The sequence below is a fragment of the Vanacampus margaritifer genome, chromosome 3 (assembly GCF_051991255.1).
Source record: "Vanacampus margaritifer isolate UIUO_Vmar chromosome 3, RoL_Vmar_1.0, whole genome shotgun sequence".
Lineage (NCBI taxonomy): Eukaryota > Metazoa > Chordata > Actinopteri > Syngnathiformes > Syngnathidae > Vanacampus > Vanacampus margaritifer.
In genome coordinates, this window is record NC_135434.1 from 18,340,549 (window position 1) to 18,368,014 (window position 27,466).

Genomic DNA, 27,466 nt, shown 5'->3' on the forward strand with positions numbered 1-27,466 from the left:
TAGCGAGCGGGTTTTCAGCCATGTGAGGAAAATTCATACAGAGTACAGAAAGACAATGGGAACAGACACTCTTACTTCTTTATTACAGATGAAATTGAACTGTGGCAACTGTTGCTCACAAGTGAGACCCTCATTAGAGCAGATAAAGTCTGCTAAATCATGCACATTGGCTTACAATAGGAAGCACTGAAGGCACAGTTTATTGCATTGTAAACTTTTTAAATTGAATAAAAGACTTTGTATGCAAATTACCTTTGTTATTTCTATTACACTGTCTGGTTACCGCGAGTAAACATGCGTCGTACGGTGTTTGTAAGGTTTTTTTGGGGTTTGTAAGGGGAATCATAATCATTTATAAGGGCAGTTATCGGCAGAGGTTGACAGGTATGGTAACCACTTATAAGATATGAGAGATATGTTGAATATTGGAGCTGTAGTAGTTAGTTGCATATCATTGCTATCTACTACATCAATCAGAATGAGAAAATGTGTTTTTGTTGATTTTTGGTGAATATTTTGGAAAAATGTCCCTTAAATGTCCTCAAATTGTCCATAACGAAAGATATGATAAATATTGGAGTTGTAGTAGTTAGTTGCATACTATTGCTATCTAATACAGCAATCAGAATGACAAACAAAAACAAAACAAAAAACTAACACATTTTGTTTTTTTTGGGGGGGGTTAATTATCAAAATATTTTTGATAATTTATGGTCTTCTTAGTCCCTTAAATGTCCCAAACTTGTCCATAATGAAATATATGATTAAAGAAATTGGAGCTGTAGTAGTTAGTTGCATACAATTGCTATCTACTACAGCAATTAGAATGAAAAAAATGTTTTTGTTTATTTTTGGTGAATATTTTGGAACATCGTTGTCCCTTAAATGTCCCAAACTTGTCCATAATGAAATATATGATAAAAAAAAAAATGGAGCTGTAGTAGTTAGTTGCATACCATTACTATCTACTGCAGCAATCAGAATGACAAAATGTGTTTTTTTATTTTTGGTGAATATTTTTGATAGTTTGTGGTCCTTTTAGTCTCTTGAATGTCTCCACATTGTCCAAAATTAGAGATATGATAAATATTGGAGCTGTAGTAGGTAGTTGCTTATTACCAGTTATGCCAGTTACTACAGCAGTCAGAATAAAAATAAAATAAACCTTTATGGCTATTTGATGATAAATCACCCCGGAGAATATAATTTGTAGATGGTCCATAAATGAGACGATAGGAGTGAATATCAAACATCGAACGTCAAGTCAACTTTTTCTCGCTATCTTAATGTCAGTGCTGAGGCTCCATAGAGCCTTTCCTTGTGTTTGTAAAGATAGACTCCGCCCCTCGCTCATCTGACAGCTGGTGCACGTTTGTGGTTTCAGTCACGTCGTGTTCATTGATCAGCTTCTACACTGACCGTACAGTAAGTTGTTTCGACAATCAATTTGCAAGTGAACGCGTTTTACGATCACTTCTGTATTTCCGGATGCTAAGCCGAAAGTTACGGAACCAAGTTTAGCCCTTGGGTATATGCAAATAGGAATGCGATACAGCTTGCTTGTTTATTCGGTTGCGAACTTTGTGAACTGGATAAAGTAGTTCCATCCAGCTTTAGTTTTTAGTTACCGTACAATCGAACTGTTGTAGTCTCGCCTGATGAGAGCAATGGCTATGTGCAAAAATAGAGTGCGTTTTAGTTGATCTGCACTTTTTGAATAAAGTCGCGGTCAGGCTTTATTTATTCTTAGCTCATTTACATGAGTCAGCAGTCCCATTCAAAATTTCCGCGGGAATTTTTCTAGTTCTTACATAGCCTACACCTAAGCTGTCACAACCAATCAATGTTAATGATTTGTTTTTGTTTTTTTTGTTTTATTGGTGCGCTGCACTACTTTAGTCGTGTATATTGAATACCCAGGATTTTTCATTAGTGAGTAGTAGTACAATACTGTACAGTGAAATTTATAAGGTGCAAACATTGTGGCCTTTAAATAAATTATAATTTAAATGAGGTCAGCAAGGTGGGCGAGTGTATTCACACCTGCCTCAGTATGTCCGGTTTCAAATCAAATCAGCCCCTCCTGTGTGGAGTTGGTACTGTGGGCTGCAGTATGTTCCTGTCGTCCATTACAATAGCATGTTAGGTTCATTGACAATTTAAGATTATCCATGGATGTGTTACTGTGTAACTTATCTTTTGTTCTGTTATTCCAGACATGCGTGTGGCCGTAATAGGTGCTGGAGTCATCGGTCTGACCACAGCGCAGAGCATTTATGAGCAGTATCACTCCATTGTCACTCCACTGATCATTGAGGTGTATGCAGACTACTTCACCCCGCTGACCACCAGTGATGGCGCAGCAGGCCTTTGGCAGCCCTATCTCAACGACAAGGGCAACGTTCAAGAGAGGTATGTGTATTATCTTCGACTCCTATTCCTCTTCAAAATGTTCTTGTTTCAATGCTACATCCTCCTTCTCTTCAGGGAATGGTGTAAACAGACCTTTGACTACTTGGTGAACTGTCTCCGTTCACCGGAATGTGTAAAAATGGGTCTTTTCCTCCAATCCGGTTACAATCTTTGCACAAACCCAACTCCTGTGAGTAAAGCTTTGCATTTAACATTAATAACTCCGATACCAATACTAGTTTAAAATTGAAAGTTGAACATGCTTTTAAGTGTACTATAATGGAATATCTAGTCACAGGCTGCTTTGATAGTGTAACTTTGAGGGATGAATGTCAGCAACAGTCATAAAACAATAACTGAGATTTTATGAAGTTGTTTTAAAATCGCAAGCAGTAGATCAATTATAATTCGGTTCCCCCATAGGACGGTGCAATAGACAACAATCTGGCCACAAAGTCAGCCCTCACCCATGTGTTGTTTTTGTGGGCAGGACCCAACATTTAAAGACATAGTCCTGGGCTTCAGACAACTAACAGAGCGAGAGCTGAAGATGTTTCCTGGCTACAGGTAGAATCTGCCGCGTGACTATAAAACACAGAGGGGGCATAAAAGCGCAGCTGTGATTTGTTCCAGAGCATTTGGCATGTCCCAAAGAGATTGCAAAACTTTATTACTACAGTAATGTTTGAATGGATGATAACATTCATTTCTAACACACCTGTTTCCTCTAAAATGAACGCTAGCTTCTTATTTTATTTTATTTTATTTTTTAGTTATGGGTGGTTCAACACTGCTCTCATTTTGGAAGGTAAAACATACCTACCTTGGCTGATGGAATGGTGAGTTATTGCATGTATGGACACAAATATGGCCTCAATATTTTCTTACTTTTCAGTTCATATCCTTGTCTTAATGTCTTAATTCATAAGCTGCTTTGGGCTACACACAGTTTTTTTTCTTTTTAAATAAAATTGTACCTTTTTGTTGTAAACTGAGTTGAACCAGACAAAGGTCATTAAGACTGTTGTGTAGCCATTTGTAATTTAGTAAGCCATTAAACCATGAATGGAGAACACATATTCCATATTATTTGAACTTTGATTCACTGCCTCATATGGCCGATGAGACCTGACCGTCAAAATAAAGTCTTTACAGTAGAAAAAAGGAATCTAATAAATGTAATGAGTTACGGCTTTTCACACGATCATTGATGCACGCTGAGGGTAGAAGCAGTTACTGTAAGACATGGGAAGATGGACCTAATCCATGTATTTTTTTTCATAATGGTTTATTTATCCCAGCAAACTGTCTTTTAGTAAACACTGCAAAAGTTCTTTACATAGTCTAGACATCAACCCATTCAAGTACATCTACATCTACATGCCATACTGTGGGGTCCAAACGACTTGCGTAGCAGAAATGAAAGAATCATAATTAACGTGTTCTGGTATTACGTTTGTTATCCTCAGGTTGGCAAAACGTGGTGTGAAATTTCATCACAGGAAGATTGGCTCCTTTACAGAGGTTAGCTTTTTAAACCGTCTAGTTGTGCACACAATCAAAGCCCCAGTGTCTTCACACACTGGCCAAATTTTGAAATAAAGTGATTTATGATGAATGAATGACTGTTCATCTTTTGGCTAGAAAAGGAAGTGGCACAAGAGTCAAAGATCTTGTGTGAAGCGATATGGGTGGCTAAACAAAAATGCCTGACAATATCCACAAAAACATGTCTAAAAACATTCATCACAATTTATAATGAACCATATATATATAAAAAAAAACATTGTGACACTCAAGGTGTCAAACTTTACAATTATATTAAATTATTATAAAAATAAATTAGGATTACCAATATTATTGCAAATGAGGAGCATTTAGGATTTAAAAATGAGGCCAAAAGAATGTCACTTCCTTCCTGCCCAGGCCAACATTCCTGCAGGCTTCATCATATTAACCTCGCCAACCAGATTGCTAATTGTGATTTACTCGAGGGAGTTCTTCACATTATCAATCTGGTACTTCACTAGGGAAACCCGTTCGGGAAAGGCGGGGCTTGCTGTATTTTGTTTTGACCAATCAAGGCAACGGACGAAAATCTCGTCTTCCGTCTTGTCTAGGGGGGCAGGGGGGGTAAACGCGAACCACGAAACTCCTCTCACTGTTCAAATTCAACAAGGAAACAGTGAGTAATTCTGCGAGAACATAATTAATTGCAGCATCCATTCGTCTGTTAGGTTTGTTTGTTTCCCCCCGCCATCGGCGCTTATTGGTTTCGTCCTGCCTAAACAACGCCTGATTGGTCCGATCGAAAAAAGATCGACTGCCAAACGTATCAACAGGAGCGGTAAGAGATGTATTCTCTGGAGTTTGTGAACTCACAAATACCGCGAGAATTCATCTAGCTGGCAAGGTTACCAGCATATGAAACCTTTTCAAAATGTAAAAAAACAATGAAAAAGTCAAATACTTTTCAATGTCTCAAACACAACTTGTCCTTCAGCGCTTCCTTATGTAACTCCAGCAAGAAAACAACAAAAACCCGAGCTTTAAATTTGGCCAGGATAGAAATAATTTCGGGCATAACTTATATTTAAACATTTTGTTTAATATACCATCCAATAATTTCCACAATAAAATGCTGAGTGTTTTTTTTCTTTCTATCTTTCTTTCTTTCTTTCTTTCTTTCTTTCTTTCTTTCTTTCTTTCTTTTCTTTCTTTCTTTCTTTCTTTAAATACTTTGTCCTTCCCTGTTTGCAGCTAAGTAAAAACGGTGCAGATGTGATAATAAACTGTACTGGGGTGAGATCTGGTGACCTCCAGCCTGACCCTGAGCTCCAACCAGGCCGGGGACAGATAATAAAGGTTAGGAAACTCACTGTACATATCATTTGGGTAGAAAGTAAAAAGAGTAGAGAGAGTAGAAAAAGTTATTACGTACTTCTTCACATTCCTGTTTTCTAGGTGGAGGCCCCATGGTTGAAACATTGGATTTTGACCCACACTGGAGAGATTTACAATTCACCGTATATCATCCCAGGGTAGTAGTACCTGGCACTGACACTGATACATTTGCTGCACTCCAAAGCCACTTTTGCATTTCATTTCCGATAACAGCAAGCTAGGATTTATTTGGATGTCCCTTTATGATAGGATTCACCAAAAATGGCTTTTTACTGGAAATGTATGCAGTTGCATGACTGAATCTAATTTTCAAATGAATAAATGCAAAACGGCTTCAGCAACAATGAACTTTTAACACAAAAGGACTATGGACAGTGACAGTGGTTAAACTTCACACTCTAGGTGCGGCATTCAACCTTGGACTTCATACTGCATTGGTGTTGGTAAAATGCCAGTAGGAAAGGATTTTCGATTACTTCAAGTAGCGCTTTTTATTTTACACATACTGTATCTCCCAAATGACGAATGTAATGCAAGACCCTAGCCTTCAAAGTGTACACAGAGAAATGTTTTACCATCACACCCACTTTACTCGAGGTTGCAAATTTACTGATGTGCAGTACACTTGTCAGAGGGTTGTTTTATTTCCTGTTTTCACACGTTTGTAACTGCAGGAGTCGTCTTGTGGCAGTCGGCGGGGTGTTCCAGATAGGAAACTGGAATGAAAGAAATGATTCCAGCGATCATAAGGACATTTGGGAAAAGGCTTGCCAGCTCGAGCCTAGTCTAAGGGTAATGTAGTACTTCAATTGAACATATCCCTTTATAAGTTAGAAGCACACAACTGCCGACTTGATTTTAAAATATCCTATAGAGTTTTGTTCATGTTTGTACAAAAGACACAACAATGCTCACAATCTTTAGAGATCCAATGGAAAAAGGACATGCTGATGTTGTTTTCTGGCCATAGCATGCCAAGATAGTTGATGACTGGACCGGCCTCAGGCCAGCCCGTAAAAAGGTGCGACTGGAGAGAGAGACTATACTGTGTGGTACCACTGCAGTTGAGGTAATCATTCAAAACATCTGATCATAATTCCAGATATGAACATTGGTACAACGTTTCTGAGTTACTGTGACTGTCCTGTAGGTGATTCACAACTATGGCCACGGAGGTTTTGGAATAACCATTTCCAGAGGCTGTGCACAGGAAGCAGCCAGGCTTTTTGGTCAAATGTTGGAACAAAAGGGGAAGGAACTAAAAGCTCACCTGTGAATTTGTTTCTAGTTAATTGTAATCAAATCATAACCTAATTATGTCATTATCATTATAGTGGGGAGCAATTGTTATTCACTTTTAAATAAAATAACAAATAACACATGCTTAAAATAAATGATCTAAAATTAAATATGAAATTTACAAATCCCTGTAATGAATAATGACATCAAATCATCTCTTTTACAAAGATTATTTACTGCCATGATGTGGTACATTTACATTGTTTGTGTTCACAAGATTCAATGTACATTACATCTTAAGACTTATTAAATAAATACTGTAACAACCAGCTGTTTGTTTTTCAAATAAAGCATAGCTGATAGTATAAGTGCAAAAATATGTCATTCTCCATCACTTCTTTCTAAAGAAACTAAACCAAATTCGATGAATTATTTACAGAGGTACAGTATAAATTAAATGACTGTATTTCATTTGATGTTTAGAATTCAACGAGATCCTAACACCACATAGTCACATAAGTATTGTAATAACAGCACTTTATTTTTAATTAGGCTGATTAAGCCTTGTAGATGTGATGAAAAAAAAAAGTAATTCTCCCATACTTGAATTCAATCATGTATTTTACAGAGCAATGCAAGTTATTTTGAGTCATATTTCAGAAATATCGCAGACTTCACAAATGGTGCATACTAAATACTCTGACACATTTCGATATTGTCAAAAAATTATCATGAAATACATTAATATTGCTGCTGGAGTTGGGTTGTCCATTTTATTTATGGATTTATTCTTTAAAACAAATTGTTCACGTTTACGCTTGGGCACCATCATTATAATGTAAACAAAATGATTTATTATTCAGCTGTTTACTTAAGCCTGCAGTGAATGAATGAAAGCTTAAAAAGAAGCTGAGATTTTACTGAGGCCCATCACAACTAACAAAACAAAGGTAGATGTTTTCCAGGTAAATAATATATTTCAATTTTTTTAAGGCTTTTTTGAGTTGGATTTTTTTGAAGCTACAGTAGATCTATATTTTCTAACTGTTACTGTAGCCAGTTTCCCCTTTTTATTTGCATAATTTTTAAAAAATAACTTTTTCTCAATTTCTGAGACCTCACTTGTCCTCACCTATTCTTCTGTTGGAGTATACAGTGGCAAAATGGATGGCAATGGTGGATGAAGACTCTTATGTGCAGTGACATTTTGTGCCGTCTTCTTCTCTGAAGTCACTTTAGTAACTGTAAATGGGACGTGAGATGCACACGAAAAGCCACTGCAGCTTTTTTTTTGTCCTTCGCTCTTCACTGTAATCATCCCAAACATTGCTCAGCCCTGGGAGCTGGAGCTGGAAGGAGGGATTGGCCCTGAGTTTGGTGATGAAGAGGCTCGGCCCATCATCTCCTGGCCCCACTGCCGCTGGCTGGATTCCTGCAGGCCTCGTCCCGTTGTCTCAATTGGCAGTGCGCAAGATGCGATGGCGGCAAGCAGACAGCAGCAGCAGTACACCGAGAGAGCCAAATAAACAGACGACTCCAGCAACACCTGCAAGAGAAAGGAGAAGGGTCACTTTGTTGTTTAAAAGTGCCAACATTTGCAGGTGCTACCTGTGCAACAAAAGGTGTGATGAGGGCACCAACTCTTGCCATTCCACTGCTTGTTCCCAAGCCCAAAGCCCTGGTTGCAGTTGGATACACCTATAGAACATCAGAAAATACTGTTAAGGTCCTACTACTTCTCTCAGTCCTTAACTGCCATATCGATTAGCTTCAAACTAGATAAATCCTATTCATTAATCAGTCTAAGTCAACACTGCAATTAACCTCTGGGGTATACACATAGGCAGCCTGAAATCCTCCAGCGATGAAAGCTCTGGCAATGAATATCAGCACCGTCATGGACGTTCTGTAACCAAATGAGAAGCCGCGCTGAGCTTTATGACGATGACACAGTTTGACTTAAAAAAAAAAAAAAAAAAAGTTTAACACAACTTTCTCCTTTTACCTCCCCACACAACCATAGAGAGGAATGATGCACAAAGAGAAGACCAGGAAACACAAGGCCATGGTCTTCCTTCTTCCTAAGCGATCGATCGCCCACAAAGTCACCAACAGTCCTGTGGAACATGAACGCATAACCTCAATAAGTTTATGCAACATAGTCAAGGTACAAAACAATTGAGAATATAAATGGTCAACTCTTAATTTCTTAAAATGTGTGATCTGGTGAATGGATAATCAAGAAAAATATACTGTATACAATCTAAAAGTCAATTATTTATTTACCTGGGAATTCCGATAAGGTTGTCCACAGCAAGTCTTTGTAATCATCGCTGTTCAAATATTTACACTCCAAGTTGCATCTGAGCTCCATCTTATTACCTTTGGACACTAGAGAGGAATAAAGAACAACACATTTCCAGCTTGAATCAGTTAATTATAGTGTATTTGTTTTTGTGCTAGAATACCCAATAGGCCTACCCCTATCTAGTTGAGTCATTTTACGAGGTATGGTATGACCCGGCCGGGGATTGATTGAACCCACAACCTCCCAGTCTCAGGGCGGACACTCTACCACAAGGCCACTGAGCCACTGATAGCTCTTTGCATTTATCAGGAACCAAAAAGCAGCTCTCAATTTAAAAAAGTTTGGTGATCCCTGTCGTATAATCTGTGTCAATGTAAAAAATAAACAACATTGTCTTTCACGAATAAAACAAAAGAAAACATGATGGAGTAACTCACTTCCACAAGCACCGCCCTCCTGAAAGAGTTCTGTGGTGAGCAACACAAGGCCGTAATACGAGAAGGCATTTGCAAACCTGAGGACAAGAGACACAAAAATCTGAATATTGAACTTAATGTGTTCATTAAGTACTACTTCTAATTGATTTTTTTTTTCAGACAAGGGTAGCAATAAATGACATTATTTCCTCCATTTACCAAATAAACCACAAAAGAACTGTTGTCCAGCGGAAGTGCGAGGAGAACAAGTCACGAATCTTCCCACGATTCTCCTGATGAAAAAAAAAACAGAAATCAAGAAACTGACAACACTCACAGGTCACAATCTGAATAGGATTGGGAGCATTAAGATCTTCAGAAACGGATTTACTTGTTTGGCTGCAATGAGTTTTCCCAGCGGCATGGGTACTCCATTCTCCATTGCAATCCGCTTCAAAGTAGCCAGAGCTTTTTCTTGATTCCCCGTCAGCACATCGTATCGAGCACTCTCAGGTAGCCACTGCCACCAAAATGAAGAGACACATCAGTTTACAAAGCTTTCTAATGAACATGCACAACATAAAGAAGACATCATAGTGGATTCCAATTTTGACCAAGGGTGTTGCTGAGGTCAGCAAGTGAAAAGCCCACCTGAACCCCCATAAAGACAGTAACAGGCAAGTATCAATTGTACTTCATCATTGTTGTTTATAAACAATGGAGAAATACGTTAAATTAGACTGACACTGACTTTGTACTCACAAAACATAGGATGGCAAAGATGAAAAGGGGGATAGTAGAGAGGCCGAGAAGCCAACGCCATCCCAGAGAAGGCATCACTAGAATAGCAAGAAGGACCTCAAACACTGTGCCCAGTGCCCAGAATATCTGTAAAGCAAAAGTAGTAAACAAAGAATAAAACATCTCCAGATGTTCGGTACATATTACACTTGGCTAACTTGGCAGCTGTAACCATCGAGATAGATAGTCAGTACAAACCTCAATTAGCAATATACAAGTTGCTCGGGACTTCATGGGAAGAAATTCAGCGTACAGTGTGACACTAACGAAAGAAAAAACAAACATTGTTCATTTTCTTGCTTGGGTTGGTTGTGCAAAATTGATGGATGAGGGATACGCACGACTGTGGGGCTCCACCGATGCCAAAGCCCACCAGAGCGCGGAGGAAGAGGATCCAACCATAGATGGGTGCAAAAGCACTCAACAGACCATAGAACATCGTCCACAACACACTCATTGTCAGACCCTGTGTGTGAAAACGCAATCATAAAATACACTACGGAAGCATTTTGGGAAAAGCTTGATCTAAATTCATCAATATGACCTTGGCTGTTGGTGTTGAATGCAATTTAAAAAATGTTTGCCATGAGCCACATTAGCATCCCCTAAGCAATGACTTAAAATAAAAATACAAATAAAATATTAAGCACAAGTCCTTACAGATGACCTACTGCCTAACCCCATTTTCACTCATGTTTATAGTGCTCTTTCTTACAAAAAGAAAATGTACTCACTGTCTTTCTTCCGTACTTGTCAGATATGTTTCCCCAAAGGGAGGAGCTGATCATCATTCCAATAAACACCGCCTGTGTCAATTGACAAACTATGTCAGAGAAAGCTGGAACATCACTGGAATGCTTGCTTGTGTTACAAATACACGATGTGGACACAAGCAATAAGACACACATCTTAATACAATACTGCATTCATATTAAACACACATTTGGACCACACCCACAATTCTGTGCTTCCAACTTTTTGTGAAGAGCTTGTGAAAGGGCTCTTTTCTGTCCCAGCACGACTTTGTCCGAATATACAAACCAAGTGTCTTAAATGCATGTCTGGTGTGGAATAATTTGACCCCAGCCTCTTTGGAATTAACTAGAACAGAGATGATAAGCCAACAGATGCTACTTCAAAGGCAACAACAGTGACCTTTGATATTACCGCAATCTCAAAATTTTGTTGTTGTATAAGTGGGACCAATTCCATCTTTCCATCTATTCCCACTTGGGTGTTTTAACCAATTGTCCGAATATGTTGGTAATAGTTTTTCTAATGGCAGTATCTGGGCCGGCCTGAGCCAATGTGGCGGCCCTAGGCAAGATTCTTCTATGGCGCCCCCCTCTGTCGGTAGCTAGACATACACTTACAAAAAAAAACAAAACAATATATATTTTTTAATTTTAAGGACTACCTAACGATGCATGTGCAATATTAAATAGTATATATATATATATATATATATATATATATATATATACACATTATTATATAAATAATTAGATTGGATACATGAAGGCCAGTGTCGTGTTGGTTATAATGCAGTTTAAAATGGCATGTGGTACTAATAGTAAAGTTCGGAGTATCCTACTAATAGCTGCATCTTCAATTGTTTGTCCATAATGTATCATATAGAGGTGGATCTGCGTGAATTAGAATTTGAGAAAACTATTTCAGTGTTTCAATTCAAAAAGTGAAACTCATAGACTATATAGATTCACTAGTACACAAACTGATTTTGACCCCAAAAATCCCATCCATCCATCCATTTTCTTGGCCGCTTTTTTCCTCACAAGGGTCGCGGGGGTGCTGGAGCCTATCCCAGCTGGCTTCGGGCAGTAGGCGGGGTACACCCTGAACTGGTTGCCAGCCAATCGCAGGGCACACAGAGACGAACAACCACACTCACATTCACACCTAGGGACAATTTGGAGTGTTCAATTAACCTGCCATGCATGTTTTTGGAATGTGGGAGGAAACCGGAGTACCCGGTGAAAACCCACGCAAGCACGGGGAGAACATGCAAACTCCACCCAGGAAGGCCGAAGCCCGGACTCATCTCACGTCCTCTGCACTGGGAGGCGGATGTGCTAACCAGTCAGCCACCGTGCTGCCCCCCAAAAATCCCAAATTCAGCATTTCAAGAAATTATATTTCATTAAAAAAAAAAAAAAAAGACAACAAAAAAACAAAACTAAGATGAATGGAAGGATTGGCTCATTTCCACGTGCAAAATATATATTTCACTTTTTGAATTGAACTGCTGAACTAAATCACTTTTTATGATATTTTAAATTATTTTCTAATGAACAAATATGGAGATGAACACTATAATGGCTTGTTGGATGGAGGAGCTAACAGAGCAATAAGCACACTACTGATATGATAACATATTTATTTACCGATGTAAGAAGTGCCACCTCCAGACTTGGTAGTCTCCATTCACAGTGAAGCTGTGGAGCTAAGATGCTTAGAATCATCATCTCCATTGCATCTGCCATCTAAGCACAATAGTCAAGAGTTCACTGTCAAAAACATACATATGGTATAATAACACATCAATCCATAATATAGATAATGTGTAGCAGAGAAGTCCTCACCCACGACAGACCAGTGAGGATGGAGAGCTTCCACTGGAAGGTCCCAAAGCCGATGGCCTCAACAGCATCCTCCACCATGAATGTGTCTAAAAGAAGTTAAATAGCTTGTAAATGTGAAGAGAGAACACTGCAACATGAGTGATCTTGCTTATAAAAGTGCAGAGACAAAAAACAACTGCCTACCATCAGTTGGGTTGGCAAACTCCCGCGGGACAGGAGCTCCATCTGCAAGGGCCACAGACTCCATCTCTTTCGGTTCTGCCACCCGCACCGCTGCGAGGGGGTCGCGACTTTCCCCATCATCTTCTGAGCGTGTGCTCTCACCCGTGTGACGAAAGCGGACGACACTAGAAATGAAATATCAAATCGGCAAATCTTTTACGAATCCATCCATGAAAAACATGTCTACTGTCAATTCAATCTCAGTTCTATTGAAAATCTGCTCTGTTTGAAGCATCAAAACTGCAATGAGCTTCAATCTTTTCACTCTGATGTTTGGATCTGACCCGATTCAGCTGCTCATGTGCTGGCTGGAGGATACAATAACAAGTCAAGACTAAGACCAAGGCTGAGAACAAATGTCAAAAGGTCGTTGCTTAGTTAGGTTAAATGTTTTATTCTGCCAATAAATATGAGAATATTACAGCATATCCATAAAATATGTGACAATAATATCTGAAGCTCTGCAGGCTAAGCTCTACAAAATGTGCACACATTCCACAGATGGACTGCAATTTTCTCCTACATGCTGATAATGAGCAGTTAAGTACTGGCAGAGCGCCAGTGATATCCCAGCACTGTAATTACAGTACACAACATTACGTTCTACATGCTGCAGATTAGTTTAGGGGGTACTGTGAGGGTTTTCTCCAGCTACTCTGGCTTCCTCCCACATTTCTAAAACACGCTAAAGTAGGTCTACCTGCTATAAGTCTATTTGAGCAAAGGCGTACAGAACGGGCATATGGAACCGAACATATATATAACTCCTTGAGAAATCATTAATTATGACAAATGAATAAATTCAGTGTTTTCACATAATGCATAATAATTTGTCAATAATAATATATACTTAAGACAATTTAGCAAATTTATTTCAGAAGTGTGTATTAAACTAGTATTTTTTCGCAATGTATTAATATCAAAGATCTCAATTCCAAGAAATGTGATCCATGCTGTCTTGTTTCAATAAACAGACCTATTCTATTCAGATGTGGTGAACCCTATTATATCTAATGTTTGATGACAACTCAATAGTGTAAGGCCAATGGCGACAAGGCTGAGATTAAGTACTGAAATGAGTATGGCTGTTAAGGTAGAGAAGTCATCATTGTCTAAATCAGAGAAAACCGCCCCCCTACAGAAAAATGACACGCACATGCGACGACACGGTTTCAGAACACAATATGGTTTTGACGATTTCATCCAGCACAATCCCCAGGTCGTCTTAATGTGTTGACATCGGTTTACATCACATGACGCTGGCGCTTTGAGACAACGTGAGCTAATTGTGTTGTGCCGCGAGCTCACCATACAAACGAGCGACACTATTGATCAGATGCAAAGATAATGACAAATTGCACAAGGCGGCTTAACTCACGGCAACTGTCTCAGCTGGAATAGATCATCGTCCATTTTGGTGTTTATTTTCCGACGCTCTGTATGGCCTCATCGCCGTTGACACGATCACGACGAGCTGCGATTTCAGCACTGAGGAGAGCGACCCACTGACGGCCAATGAGAAGCCACAGACGGGGCAGACACAGCACGCGTTTAAATGACAGCAAAGCAGATTACAATAAATCCCTGCATATATATTTGTTTATATTTTAGGTAGCCTATATTGTTCATTTACTAAGACTTGCTCAGTGCTACTAATAAACGTAGATAAAAACAATGGGAAACAAACCTAGCTTAAAAAAAATAATGTACTAAATTACAATATAATTCTTCATTGAGAGACTGTAGAAAATGAATGTAGTCAAACGTAACATCATTTTGTCGATCGGAACTTTTTATTATTTTTCCCCCCAGTGAACACCTCGGTACGTGTCCTTTGTGGTTCCCCTGAAACAATGCATACGGAGATAATAGTTCCGCAATAACAACAGGATGTTGTGGTGTCGACCAGAGAGCTCGGACAAGCTTGTCAGAGAGTACCTGGGCACCGGACCAAGCGTCAGGTAAAGTATTTTTCTTGGCAAACACCACATTAAGCTCCTTATCGTTAATGGTTCACCTGGTCAAAATAGAAGCGGGTCACGACGCCGCCATGCGTCGCCGCTCAGCTGCCAAACAAGACAGACAAATAAGGGACCGGTTTAATGCCCGTGTTACTAATACTGAGCGAAGAAAGAAGTACCAACGCACTAGATCAGATGTGTGTTAATATGGTCAATTGTGTAGGTCTTTGGATTCCAGATAACATATCAATGGAAGATAAAACTCGGTGCTGCTGGTAAGTTAGCACACATGCTAATGCTAACATAACTATCAACATAAATGGCTTGCGTTTACCTGTAAATGCATGCTGGGTTTATTGCAGCCCGTAGTTTGCTTGCGGCAAGTAGCAACACGCTCGCTGAAGTTGGTGATTGTCGATCTTATAACGATCATGCAACGCTGGCGTTACGCATAGTTGGACATTTGCACGCTTTTCTCCCTGCTGTATTGTATCTGCTTCTTATGAGGCAGGAGTGACGTTGACCTTGTCTTCTTATCTTATTAAATGACAAATAAAAAAATTAGGACATCTTTTGTTTCGTTTTTATTTGTTCATTTTCCCCTTCGGACAATCACTGTACCCCCAGCTTGACGTCTAAAGGGGCACGCGAAGGACATTTTAAATACTGTTCAGGGAATATAAGAATACAATTTAACACAAACAACATAATGTAAGCTATGCCAGTTCCGCACAAAACATACTAGTGTATCTATAAAATCATAACCACTAACAGCAAAAAATAAACTGCAATGCTTCGAGATGTTTAACTATGTTCATTATGTTCTCTCTTCTTTAGAAACAAGATGCTAAAAAACTGGGGTGTCATTGGTGGTGTTGCTGCTGCCATTGCAGCTGGTGTGTACGTTTTGTGGGGCCCGATCACGGAGCGCAAGAAGAGAAGGAGAGGTGAGAACTCACATGATTCACTGTGGCAATTGTGAAGATGAAGTTTTAACAATGGCATGCTTTTATACAGGTATGGTTCCTGGTCTTTTGAACTTGGGCAACACTTGCTTCCTGAACTCTTTGCTCCAGGGTCTGGCATCATGCCCGTCCTTCATCCAGTGGCTGGAGTGGTTTTCAAACTCACCTGCAATCCAGTCGTGCAAAGAAAACAAGCTGTCCACAACGCTTCTCCAGCTTCTCAAAGGTTGGGAAACAATGTAGGAGGCGTAAAATCAAAGCCTTCTAGACAAGCTGTGACTGCTCCAAATTTAGACCTGAGAGTTGTTTCTGTGTTGACAGCGCTGTCCAGTAATGAGCCTGGGGATGAAGATGTGCTGGATGCTGGGTGCTTGCTGGATGTTCTCAGACTATACCGATGGCACATCAGTTCATTTGAAGAGCAGGTTGGTCTTTGGTGCTCGTTAGTGGGGATTTTTTTCCCTATTTTTGGAAATGGCCTGTTTTATTGTCATTGACCCTCCTTGTTAGGATGCCCACGAACTCTTTCATGTCCTAACATCATCTCTTGAGGAGGAGAGGGATCGCCAGCCGAAAGTCACCCACTTTTTTGACATGCAGTCTCTTGAAGTAAGAAGCAATTTTGTAGCTATGTTGGAAGGTTTTGAAACGTATCACACGCCTCTAGGATTTGTGGATAGATTTTTGTAAGACAATAAAGCGATCTTTGTATCTAGTTGTTCACATTAGAAAAAACAAATGGAATTTGTAATGTGACTAGATTTTGCCGATGCACAAATAAAACACATGGGCATGGACCAATATTAGATTTTGATGGTCTGATTATATTTTATATTCTCTTATTATGACAGAGTGCTATTATTGCTTTCATTAAAAACGTGTTGTTTTTGAAGGGGGCTGTAATGGATTAATGGCATTTCAATTCAATTCATTTTAATGGGAGAATGTATTGTTACCGTAAGATAAGTGAGATACAAATTTGGTCACGGAAAGGAATGAATTAAATTGGTAGCACCGTATACATTTCAAATTCTGTATGTGCGCTTCCGTCAGAGCCTTCCCAATCAAGATGAGAGAACAAGGACTTGCAGAAGTCGAGGTAAAAGAGGACATTTGACTCAGTCTTAGGTCAGAGTGGAAACATGATAAACAGGATTTTTCTTCCCCCGCTTTTTGCAGCCCCTCTTCACCCGATTCCAAGCCCTTGGAAGTTTCAGCATCCTTTTCATGGCCGTTTAACGAGTAACATGTTGTGCAAGCGGTGTGAGCAACAAGTGAGTGTGCTTGTTTTCTATGACAGTACAAAGATTTCATCTGTTTTTTAAGATTAGTTAACATGAATAGATATAGTAAAAGACCTAGCCTATTTCTATTTAATTCTGTAAGGTTGGAACTACACTTACATTTTTTTGGGGATTATGTGTCATTCTGCATGAACCAGGAAGCAGTGTTTAAGCAAATCCAAGCATGCAAACAAAATACAACTCCCCCGATTATTTAGACTAAAAGTTAGGCACATTTATTTTGTATCCTTTGATTTACAATGGTGGACAGCCCCAGAATTAAAAATGGAACAGTCCTGATGTCTTCTTGTCCTCAAGAAGAATGTTTTATTTTTCAGAGCCCAGTGCGGTATGATTCTTTTGAAAGCCTTTCGTTATCCATCCCTTTACCTCAGTGGGTAAGTAGAATCCTCATTAAAACATGACAAAATGTAAATTTTGCTTTAATGTGATGAGTATTTGTGTTTAGGGTCGACCGGTCTCTCTGGATCAGTGTCTACAGCATTTCATCTCCTCAGAAACTATCAAGGAAGTAGAGTGTGAAAATTGCACCAAGGTATTATTTCCCTTATGAATTGTCTTACATAATGCAAATAACTAAAGGGTTTATGGTTTTTCTATTTTAGCTTCAACGAGTCAATGGACAGCTTTTGGAAAGTCAGCGGACAACATTTGTAAAGCAGCTTAAATTGGGAAAGGTAATCTGCTGTTTTTGCATGTCCTCTTGTACTTACTGTATGTCAATACTGAAGAACGAATGACAATTCTGATTACCCATCCATCCAATATGTTCCTTCCTCTGTCAGCTGCCCCAGTGCCTCTGCATCCATCTGCAAAGACTCACATGGTCCAGCGAAGGAACTCCAATTAAACGACAAGAGCATGTTCAGTTTACGGAGTATCTCTCAATGGACCGCTACAAACACAACGCCTCCATGCAGACAAGTCAGCGCACCAAATGTGCCGGGAAGCACCAAAAGGCAGAAAATTCAAGCAAGGATATGGAAAAGCCTGCTGCTAATGGCACAAGTATGTTCAGCATCCATATCAACCAGCCTGTTTCTATTGTCACATGCATTCACAGTTACTTGTCATTTGTTTTGCAGATACAGAGCATCACAACAACAACAACAAACCCTTTGCAAATGGAAACGGTTCATCTGTCTGTTTACATTCTACTTGTGGGACCACTCAGCTGGGCCTCACATATGACTACTGGTAAGCTGCCTTGATTTCCTTAACACATGACTACATGCTCCATTATAACTATAACAAGGGGATATCCAGCGGGACCTAAATCCATGTTTGGATTTTGAAATACTAGAAAAAGAAGTTGAACATAATTCATTCTGTGATGCTTCGAATTTCAAATCAGGATTTTTCTGCTTAATTCATATTGCACAAACATAATATTAATCAGAATGTTGTGGCTAGACTAGTGGGGGCGCATACAACATATTATTTAAAAAAAAAAATGTGTTGACTTCTCCTTTGAGGTCAAGACTTTGGTTTCCATTTCTCAATCCATCTGGAAGCTTGAGCAAACATAAATCTCCAATCTATCAGCTAATGTAAACACAATCTTTATCTCCTTCCTGCCAGCTCCACAGAGTACCTTTTCCAACTCACGGCTGTGCTGGTTCACCATGGTGACATGCACTCAGGACATTTTGTAACATACCGACGCAGCCCCTCCCCGCCTTGTAGTTCCTCGCCATACATCTCCCAGTGGCTCTGGGTGTCCGACGACTCGGTCCGGAAAGCTAGCCTGCACGAGGTGCTGTCCTCCAACGCTTACATGCTATTCTATGAGAGAGTCCAGAAGCATTTGCAGGATTAAGTGAAGGCTCAGAGGTTAAATTCATTCTGCTGCCTTCACAGTCAAATGTCACAAATGGATGTGCCCATTACAGCATAGTTGATGAAGTTGACAAGAATTTATCATTTGACTGTAAATTTTTGTGTGTGTACGTTCATAGCAAGAACTTTCGGTCAATTCCAAAGGACATGACTTACTCTAATGTATTTGATTTGAAAAGGAAAACAAACTGACAAATGTTATGTGATGGTACATTCCTGGTTCAAATCTCAATAGGTTCATGTATTATTTACTCTTGATGTTTTAAGAACTCAATTGGAGTGCTGGTTGGTTCAGTTTTTCAACACTGAGAATCATCAATCAGAATTTTAATGATTATGCATACATGGCACTGATGATAATCATTCCAAATCATTTAACAATGTATGTAGACATCTTGTGGAAATTATGCAGTTATTTGGATCTATCTGTTATTATATTACAGAATCACCATTTGCATACTGTAGCTGCACATTTGAAGTTAAAGTGTCATGATGTCGCTGAGATTTTAAATATGAAGCCATACGCGTGTGGCAATTGTTTTACTCGGACGTAAAACAAAAAAAAAAAGACAAGATAATTTGGGGTCCAAATTCAGCTTTGTCATGAGGATCTGTAACGGATATGTCCAAACGGTGGTTTCTCTGTAAGTTATTTCTAACTGCCATTTTCCTCCTTCCAAATCAGCTGAGAAGTAAGGATGTGGTGCAGAGGCCTGTCTTCAATATTTGCAATTTGCACTTTTGTACAGTATATTCATGTGAAATGTTTGTGTGCAATCTCTAAAGGTGACTGTTTTATGGAATTAAAAATAATAAATGCTACACTCTTTATAGCAAGCAAGAAGGCTCCAGATTCTGGTACATGTGGACACAATTGTTGGCACCCTCCATTAAAAACCCACAATGGTCACTGAAATAAGTTAAACTTTTGTGGTTAACTCAAAAGACAGTGCACTCTTAATTTAATATTTGTTTGGTCGAACCTTTGATGCAAATAGAAGATTTCTGTAAATCAATGAGACTTGTGCGTCTATAATCTTTTTTTTCTTTTTTAACTTACTGACACCACCACTTTATCAAGATATAAGTCATCCTTTTGTACTATGTCCCATGTGAAACTCACTTGTTAAAGTAGGCCTAAATGTTTTTTTTTCCAAGCCACAACATATTTTGTCCCAATGTACTGTCAAGGTTTTCTGAAGTGAAATGTGCTGCCTACTGTCAGAACGTTTGGCCTCAGCCGTGAGTTTGTGTTTATGAATGATCATCCACAACTGAAATAGCTAAATACAGTAGAAGTCAAGGATGTGGTCATGATGTTTATTATTTTCTAGTGGACAGAATGCGTCTAAACGTGAGGTTAATGCGAGGTAGGAGGACTTTCTTTCGAACGGGAAGGCTGTGATACCAGAAAGTATTGGTGGGCGAGTTCATGAGGAGCAGGCTTCCGTGAGCCAGCACCAGTTTGACAGGCTCGATGTGCCGGCCGCTCTGTTTCCCTCGAGCATCCCTGTGGCGGAAAACGAAATCCCGGGCGGCGCCGAGCGAGACTGAGGCTATGGGGGAGAGCGGGTCCAGCTCCCTCTCGTCATCTCGATGCTCACCAATGTAATCCTGCCCATCTTTGTACCTGGAGAAGACTACAGTCAGTTGAGTATTAAATTAATTGTGTACTGTAATTGTTAATAATTCCTACCTGTTGATCAGGACAAAATTGAATGTGTGTCCTGTTATTTTGGTGACAAAATCCCGAATATATTTCACGGTGGGAGTCCATGCGCAGGCTAAATGTGTCACTCCGGAATAAGTATAAATTAATCCTGTATCTCCATATGTGGCCTGTTTCCTCTGTATATTATACACCTTTCCAAACACTTTCACCTTTGCTTCTTCACCTGGAATATAAAACCAATGTCACTCCACCACTCGTCTACCTCCTGTCAAACTTTTAGAATAATAAGATGAGATGTTTACCTGTTAAGTAGACCACCTCCTGCTCCAGCTTTTGGAAAAGGTGGTCAGCTTCCTCCTTGGTGAAGAGCAAAGCATAGTCACAGTCCAGACCTTCTGACTCTATTTTTTGCCAGGGAACAGGATCGGAGAAGTCATCTTCCTCAGCATCCACTGCCTGTTCCTTCCCTTCAACTCCCTCTGGTTTAAGCTTCTTCGATGGACTTTCGGTGTCGTCGCTGCATGGTTGTTCACGCACAAACTTCTCCATTGCACATTTGAAGATTTACAACATCTGTAGGCACAAATGTGTGACAAGATGTGCAATTAAAAACAAGACTGTTCTGAGTTGGTTTGTTATGGTCGGCCAGTAAAATAATGACATCTTGATTTCAGATCACGGATTACACATTCATAAGATAAATGTTTACAAATCAGTGTAATACACTTTAACCTGTAAAGGTTGAGCAATTTGAATCAACAGCACATGTCAAACTCAAGGCAATCAAACACAATTTTGCGTGCCCTGCGAAAGCTTGACACAGTTTTTCCCTTAACCTCGATTAAAAACTGAAAACGTCAATGAACAAATGCTGGCTAAATCATACTGCAGTGATTATGTGTGTTCCCACACAAACTGCAATCATATTCGGCCACAGATTAGAAGAGTATTTGACCTGCATTGGAGCCTTGTGCAGAATATATTTACAAAAACAGTGCAGCACAGCTTCTGACTAGCAGACATTTGGCCATATTTATTTTTTAAATATAGCTACAAAAGTACAAATGCAAGCGGGACTACCAAGCTCTCTGGATGGTATCAAAGCAAACACAAATGCCATTAGTTTTATAGCATTATATAATAATCAATACTTCTGCAGCTGTCACTGTGGCACTCGTCTGCTTAATTGTTTATTTAATAAAAAGAAAGCAAAGGGTATTGTTACACTTAGCTAAGAAAAGAAAATAAATATTGTGGCTGTTAATATTTCATTTTAGATTGCATTCAATCTGTTCCTGTTCAGATAAAAGACTAACCGTTTGTTTTGACATTTTGTTACCATACCAAAAAGCTACGTACCCGTAAGTGAAGTCGTTTTTACCGTTACAACGGTTACCCTAAGGGCACTCATACGATGTGGCCAGCGATGACAATAAGATTGAGACCCCCTGCCTCAACGAAAGCTGCCATGCATGTTGTAAAAAGCCACCAAACAACACGAGCAGCGTTAAAAGAACATTATAGTCTAAAAGTTACAAAAACACCAGCGGGTCCTGAACACCTCACAGCTCATTATCATAACGCTGTTACGTCACTTAAATGTTGGCGCGAAATTGTTGTTGTTTTTTACTCAGAAAGGTCTGCTGTCTGCCACCACGTTTCTTTCCACTGCTAATGCTCGAGCACTTACCACCGAAGGAAGAACATGTTTAGGCAGAAAACTATCAATTCATTTTTCTCGCCGGTCTCCAAAAAGAAGTCTTGCACAGGTTTTAATGAAGCGGAGCAGGATGCTAAAGACTCGGTGAGCCTTAGTTTGCTAGTCATTTTTGGAGCACGCATTACGAGCCATTCCCGGTGGTGATTTATTATTATTATTATTATTTTTAACGCAACTCATAGATTTCTTATTTGCAACTAACGAGCTTCAGCGACGCGTGTTTGAACGAGCTCTTTTAAGCAGCAGCGACAACAAGCTGCATTCAAAAGCACCACTCTGTTTTGGATTGTTCATTTACAAACCGCAAACATGATTGCAATGCGCAGTCGACTGGTTTGCCAGGTAGTTTCCTTCCCTGTACACGTATCACCTGCTTTGTGTGTTGCACAATTCACTCCAACCATGCAGAGGAAGCGCAAGTCTTCGGCGGTTGAGCCGGAGCCCTCCAGCCCCCGGTCGGTTCCTCAGGAGCAACTGGACATGATCACCCCTAACAAGAAGGCGGCATTGGAGAAGCCCTCTTCCGGGCAGACTCCTCCCGGGTTTGGGGAGAGCTGGCGAAAGGCACTTGCTGCTGAGTTTGGGAAGCCTTATTTCAAACAGGTGAGTGGGCCACTTTTGACCACTTGAACAGTAATTATCAAACACGGGGCTGGGGCCCACGAGCCTAATGTAGGGGTGCAGAAAGTAATGTGGCAATGTGTCGTTTAAATTTTTTTTTAAAGTGCTTTTCTAAACACACTCAAATGCATCATGGAGTTTCAAAAAAATAATAATAATCGAAAACCTTTAATGCAGGGGTTTAAACGCTCAGCCTGGGGGCCATTTTTGGCCCACAGGATGATACTTTTGCGGCCCCCCCATGATGTCAAAATGTAATGTTTGCTAGTTAGTTTGTTTCAGCAAAGCCTTAAATGTTTATTCAACACAGCAACACACATTATTCACCCTACACTACAGATATTTGAGCACATACTGTACGAATGTTGTTGTGGCTGACGTTAAGCAGGTTGTGTTTTCAGTGCATTCAGCAGACAGGCACAGCGTCTGACAGGAGGAAGTATTTTTTCCCCACAATTTTGTAGCCTAATTTGACATACTTTAAATTAGTAACTTTAAATATTTATTTGCCTGTACTTTATATTGATTTTCTTTTTTAATCTAATAACTTACATTATTTCATAACTTCTTTTTTTTTTTGCTGAATTTGTGTATTTCCTTTTCAAATACAGTAAAAGGGTGAAATGAGAAGTCCGGGAGCGAAAAGTTGAGCTTGTGTCAGGTTGTATAACTAACTGGGTTGAGGAAGTTGAGAAGGTTTGTATTGACAAGTGCCTGTTCTGTTTCCCCAATATAATGTTAAAGGCACTTTTAATATGTACTAAATATTTATTTAATTTTCCACAATTAAGATAATGTATTTAATATTTACGTGTTGCAGTATAACGACAGCTAATTTGTGAGGTGATTCAGACAGTACAGGACTTAGCTTTGAGATTCCGTGGAACCCCAAAATGCCTCATAAAAACGAATTAATAAAATTTTCTTTGATTTAATGTGATTATTGTTTTTTTTATCTTAATTCATTTTCTTACAAACATACCTTAATGCCCTCTATCATGAACTGTTACGATCATAATATTTTTGACTGATCCCGACTCCCATAACATGAAATGGACTATTCTATCTTTTTGTGCATTTGCAGTCCGGATCCGGGAAGAAGAAACAAACTTGTTGGCATGTCCGTGCATTTTGAAGGCTTTCTTAAAAAAATGTCTCTGTGGACCGGAAAATTTTAAGAAAACCTGTGCTAGAGTAAATAATGCATCAATCTTGCAGTCTAATGACGCACCCGTTTCACTTCCACAGTTGATGCAGTTTGTTAACGAAGAGAGGAAACTTCACACTGTGTACCCACCCGCTGACCATGTCTTCACCTGGACGCAGTTGTGTGAAGTTCGAGATGTGAGTCCTATTGCTGCACTTGCCCAAACCTTGTTCCAACTAATCATACATGATGTTTATGATCATAATAATAACGATGACTACCTTTCCATTTCTTAATAGCAACAGGTGTTAAACAAAGTTAACCGCTGTAAACATGAAACCAACAAAACACTATCAGATTTTCTTTTAACGCCCCATGCTGAGGCTAAGTTCATTTTAAGTAAGTTTTACAAAATAAAAAGCCAAAGGAAGAGAAAATTCACAGGAAAAAAGTATCAATTTCAGCCGCCGTCACTTCAATACTGCACAGTTAAATTTAATCGAAATTTATGCTAATAGAAGCTAAACTGATTATGTCAATTGCTGTCATGTCGATGCAATCTTTGACCTTTGTTATTTAGTGGTCACGTGTGGTTTTTGTACAGTATCGTGGGCAAAAAAAACCCAAAAAACAGCAGAATCAATGCTCATGTTGATCGCATGGTGACTAAAGCAGAAGTGGAGGTTAATTTTGTCGATGCCAGCAAAGCCAATTTCAACACGGAATAAAATAGTCAGCTTTAAGTTTTTCAAAATGATGACAAGAAAGAAACTATTTAATTAATGACTGAACTGGAGAACAAACCTGTTCAGTTAGTTTTGTCCTGATGTCACCTCACGAGACTTTCCTTTGTTGTCTACCTCCAGGTTAAAGTGGTGATCCTCGGTCAGGACCCGTATCATGGTCCTAACCAAGCCCACGGATTGTGTTTCAGTGTCAAAAGACCAGTGCCTCCCCCTCCCAGGTCATCTAAATTTGAAAGCATTCTGTTGACCTCACCGTTAAACGTTTTGTTTGTCATTGTGTTTGCCTTTTTTTTAATTAATTTTTTTATGTTTTCAATCCATTTTCAGTTTGGAGAACATGTACAAAGAACTGGTGAATGACATTGAAGGCTTCCAGCATCCTAGGCATGGAGATCTAAGTGGCTGGGCAAAACAAGGTTGGTTTCGAGGAATATAGTTGGCTGAACTGTGTTCACCACACAACATGGCAAACGAGTCTCCTGCGACCTGACAGGTGTGTTGTTGCTCAATGCTGTGTTGACCGTGCGAGCGCACCAGGCCAACTCTCACAAAGACAAGGGCTGGGAGACGTTCACCGACGCAGTGGTGCAGTGGCTGAGCAATAACCTGGAAGGCCTCGTCTTCATTCTTTGGGGGGCCTACGCTCAGAAGAAGGGAGCCACAATTGATCGAGTGAGTCCACATTGTTACTTTGAGTACTTCAGTGCTTGATAAAAAATAAAAAATATTGCTTGGATTTGTAGAAACGTCACCACATCCTGCAGGCGGTGCATCCTTCTCCCCTGTCGTCTCATCGTGGATTCTTTGGCTGCAAACATTTTTCAAAGGCTAATGAGCTGCTGGAGAAATCTGGAAAGTTACCTGTTGACTGGAAGGCACTTTAAATCTATTGCAATAGTTTGCTTTTTTGTTGTACCAAGTTGTGTGCCTACAGACTCCTTAATAAGCTTGTCTACATTTTCATTTACCTGTAGATAACATTATCTTAATAAGCTTGTTGTAATTTTCAGTTATCTGCAGATTACAATATATTTTCACTAGAAACGCGGTTATACTTTGTGCCAAGTTACTTTATCACCTTTTGTTGTGATGCATGTTGTGTTTTGAGTTTTAGTGTTGCACATAAAATGTGTGCACCCCCCACCCCCCTTTACTGTTAAAAACATTAAAAATGTTACTACCTCGAATGTTTGAAAACCTGTCTGGCTCAGTTGTCACATTGAAAAAGTGGTGAGGTGATGTTTACTCACAAGTACTTGATTGCACTGATAACTCCTCTGCACATATCTACCTGGCAATTTTTTATTTTTTTTAATCTATGCTGAATATGGTTAAGAATTTTTCGCTACGTATGAAGATTAGTGGTCAATCAAATTCAACATTTTGTCAACATGAAATTTTGCGTTTAAAATATATAATTGAATTTGACTTGATGCAACATTATTATAAAATTTAATTCATGTGTGAATCATGGAATGAAAATAAATTATACGACTGCTAACTTCAAATTTGTTGTGTTTAGAGGGATGAAACTTAACGTCATCTATTGTAAATAAATAAAAATGTTATACTGCTGCAGTGCTTTTGTATAGTACATTTTTGTATTGGAATGTACTAAAACAAAAGGTGTCAAAATTAGTGTATTAATTTAAAGGTCTTTTAATGCCATTCATTTTTTAAATGTGCGGTTAATGACCGCCCCTTACTTGGAAAGCCTGTACTGGGGGAATTCCAGTCGCAATGCAGCAGACACGTCCACGTCAAAATTTTGCAGTAATAAATGTAATGCATATATTAGTGAATACTGGGGTCAATTTTATTTAATTTTTTTTTACAATTTTAAAAATGTGCAGAATTTCACAAGTTACTTCATGTTAAAGTTGAGATCACTCTTAATATGAAAAGAAAAATGCATGAGCTGTCACCAACGTCTTACAAATGCAATTATGCCATCTAGTGGCAGAAAAATTACCAACGCAATTTTTTTACAGTACATCTTTTTAATTTTAACTCAAATTTTATGAATTATGAAATTACTGTATCATTGATTAAAAGATGCAGCCATATTTCTATTAGTTTAACATTTTACCCACTTTTATGTTAACAGTATAAAAACTTTGATTTGTTTTTATTGTAGGCCACATTATATTGTACATTCAACTAGTCAACTATTTAAGTCATGCGATGAATTCTGATGAAAAATTGTAATCGCCTGACACCCCCAAATTAAAACATTTCTCAGTGATGCAGTGGAGTTCTAACACTGTACATTAAATCTTAAAATTATCTTTGCTAAGGCTCTTGTTTTACTCATATTGTGCAGCTATAATGTTGCTGAGAGAAAACAATGGGACTGTAAGTGCAAATGCCACCGTTGCTTCAATGGTGAACCTACTGCATATGGGTGCACCGTGCAAGAGGAACAACACCATCCATATGCCTGTTGAGGCAACAGGAGGCATCGTGTCTAACAGAGAGCGACGCCCCTTTTTGTGGCTCTCTCCTCAGCACCACTTCACGTCTTCGCTCATAGTGCTCTGTCAAGTTACACACACTCTCAAGAATACCGGAAGTTATTCGAACAGC

General features: G+C 39.2%; 5 protein-coding genes across 10 annotated transcripts; 3 read left to right on the top strand and 2 right to left on the bottom strand.

The window, feature by feature from the left end:
• The first annotated feature begins 1,330 nt into the window (after positions 1-1,330).
• On the top strand, positions 1,331-6,656 carry LOC144048914 (D-amino-acid oxidase-like). Of its 2 annotated transcripts, XM_077561388.1 has the most exons (11): positions 1,331-1,425; positions 2,217-2,412; positions 2,488-2,602; positions 2,903-2,979; positions 3,186-3,251; positions 3,882-3,936; positions 5,173-5,277; positions 5,377-5,453; positions 5,991-6,108; positions 6,287-6,385; positions 6,467-6,656. In XM_077561388.1, the coding sequence occupies exons 2-11, from the start codon at positions 2,219-2,221 to the stop codon at positions 6,590-6,592; spliced, it is 1,032 nt and encodes a 343-aa protein (XP_077417514.1). In that variant the 5' UTR covers positions 1,331-1,425; positions 2,217-2,218; the 3' UTR covers positions 6,593-6,656. The 2 variants fall into 2 exon arrangements, with proteins under 2 accessions (XP_077417514.1, XP_077417515.1); XM_077561389.1 differs by lacking the exon at positions 3,186-3,251.
• A 113-nt stretch (positions 6,657-6,769) lies between these two features.
• Positions 6,770-15,333, bottom strand: svopa (SV2 related protein a). The gene is made up of 17 exons (XM_077561385.1): positions 15,201-15,333; positions 14,284-14,410; positions 12,867-13,030; positions 12,684-12,769; positions 12,486-12,584; positions 10,815-10,886; positions 10,422-10,546; positions 10,279-10,342; positions 10,042-10,167; positions 9,671-9,799; positions 9,499-9,572; positions 9,301-9,377; positions 8,842-8,946; positions 8,561-8,672; positions 8,380-8,461; positions 8,164-8,253; positions 6,770-8,101 (listed from the first exon to the last, which is right to left on the bottom strand). Exons 2-17 carry the CDS (start codon positions 14,316-14,318, stop codon positions 7,886-7,888), a joined length of 1,656 nt encoding a protein of 551 aa, XP_077417511.1. The 5' UTR covers positions 14,319-14,410; positions 15,201-15,333; the 3' UTR covers positions 6,770-7,885.
• Positions 14,182-19,818, top strand: usp30 (ubiquitin specific peptidase 30). Of its 2 annotated transcripts, XM_077561386.1 has the most exons (14): positions 14,182-14,516; positions 14,718-14,866; positions 15,704-15,813; positions 15,884-16,057; positions 16,153-16,256; positions 16,342-16,440; positions 16,885-16,930; positions 17,011-17,105; positions 17,453-17,512; positions 17,584-17,670; positions 17,741-17,812; positions 17,921-18,143; positions 18,221-18,332; positions 18,717-19,818. In XM_077561386.1, exons 2-14 carry the CDS (start codon positions 14,796-14,798, stop codon positions 18,952-18,954), a joined length of 1,491 nt encoding a protein of 496 aa, XP_077417512.1. In that variant the 5' UTR covers positions 14,182-14,516; positions 14,718-14,795; the 3' UTR covers positions 18,955-19,818. The 2 variants fall into 2 exon arrangements, with proteins under 2 accessions (XP_077417512.1, XP_077417513.1); XM_077561387.1 differs by lacking the exons at positions 14,182-14,516; positions 14,718-14,866 and adding an exon at positions 14,960-15,141.
• A 462-nt stretch (positions 19,819-20,280) lies between these two features.
• alkbh2 (alkB homolog 2, alpha-ketoglutarate dependent dioxygenase) lies at positions 20,281-22,946 on the bottom strand. Of its 4 annotated transcripts, none has more exons than XM_077561394.1 (4): positions 22,737-22,946; positions 20,949-21,219; positions 20,671-20,869; positions 20,281-20,604 (listed from the first exon to the last, which is right to left on the bottom strand). In XM_077561394.1, exons 2-4 carry the CDS (start codon positions 21,193-21,195, stop codon positions 20,298-20,300), a joined length of 753 nt encoding a protein of 250 aa, XP_077417520.1. In that variant the 5' UTR covers positions 21,196-21,219; positions 22,737-22,946; the 3' UTR covers positions 20,281-20,297. The 4 variants fall into 4 exon arrangements, with proteins under 4 accessions (XP_077417520.1, XP_077417519.1, XP_077417518.1 ...); XM_077561393.1 differs by lacking the exon at positions 22,737-22,946 and adding an exon at positions 22,337-22,597; XM_077561392.1 differs by lacking the exon at positions 22,737-22,946 and adding an exon at positions 22,006-22,220.
• unga (uracil DNA glycosylase a) lies at positions 22,240-26,067 on the top strand. Its single transcript, XM_077561390.1, has 7 exons — positions 22,240-22,450; positions 22,775-22,969; positions 24,236-24,331; positions 25,001-25,098; positions 25,208-25,296; positions 25,374-25,552; positions 25,624-26,067. The coding sequence occupies exons 1-7, from the start codon at positions 22,352-22,354 to the stop codon at positions 25,762-25,764; spliced, it is 897 nt and encodes a 298-aa protein (XP_077417516.1). The 5' UTR covers positions 22,240-22,351; the 3' UTR covers positions 25,765-26,067.
• The last annotated feature ends 1,399 nt before the right edge of the window (positions 26,068-27,466 follow it).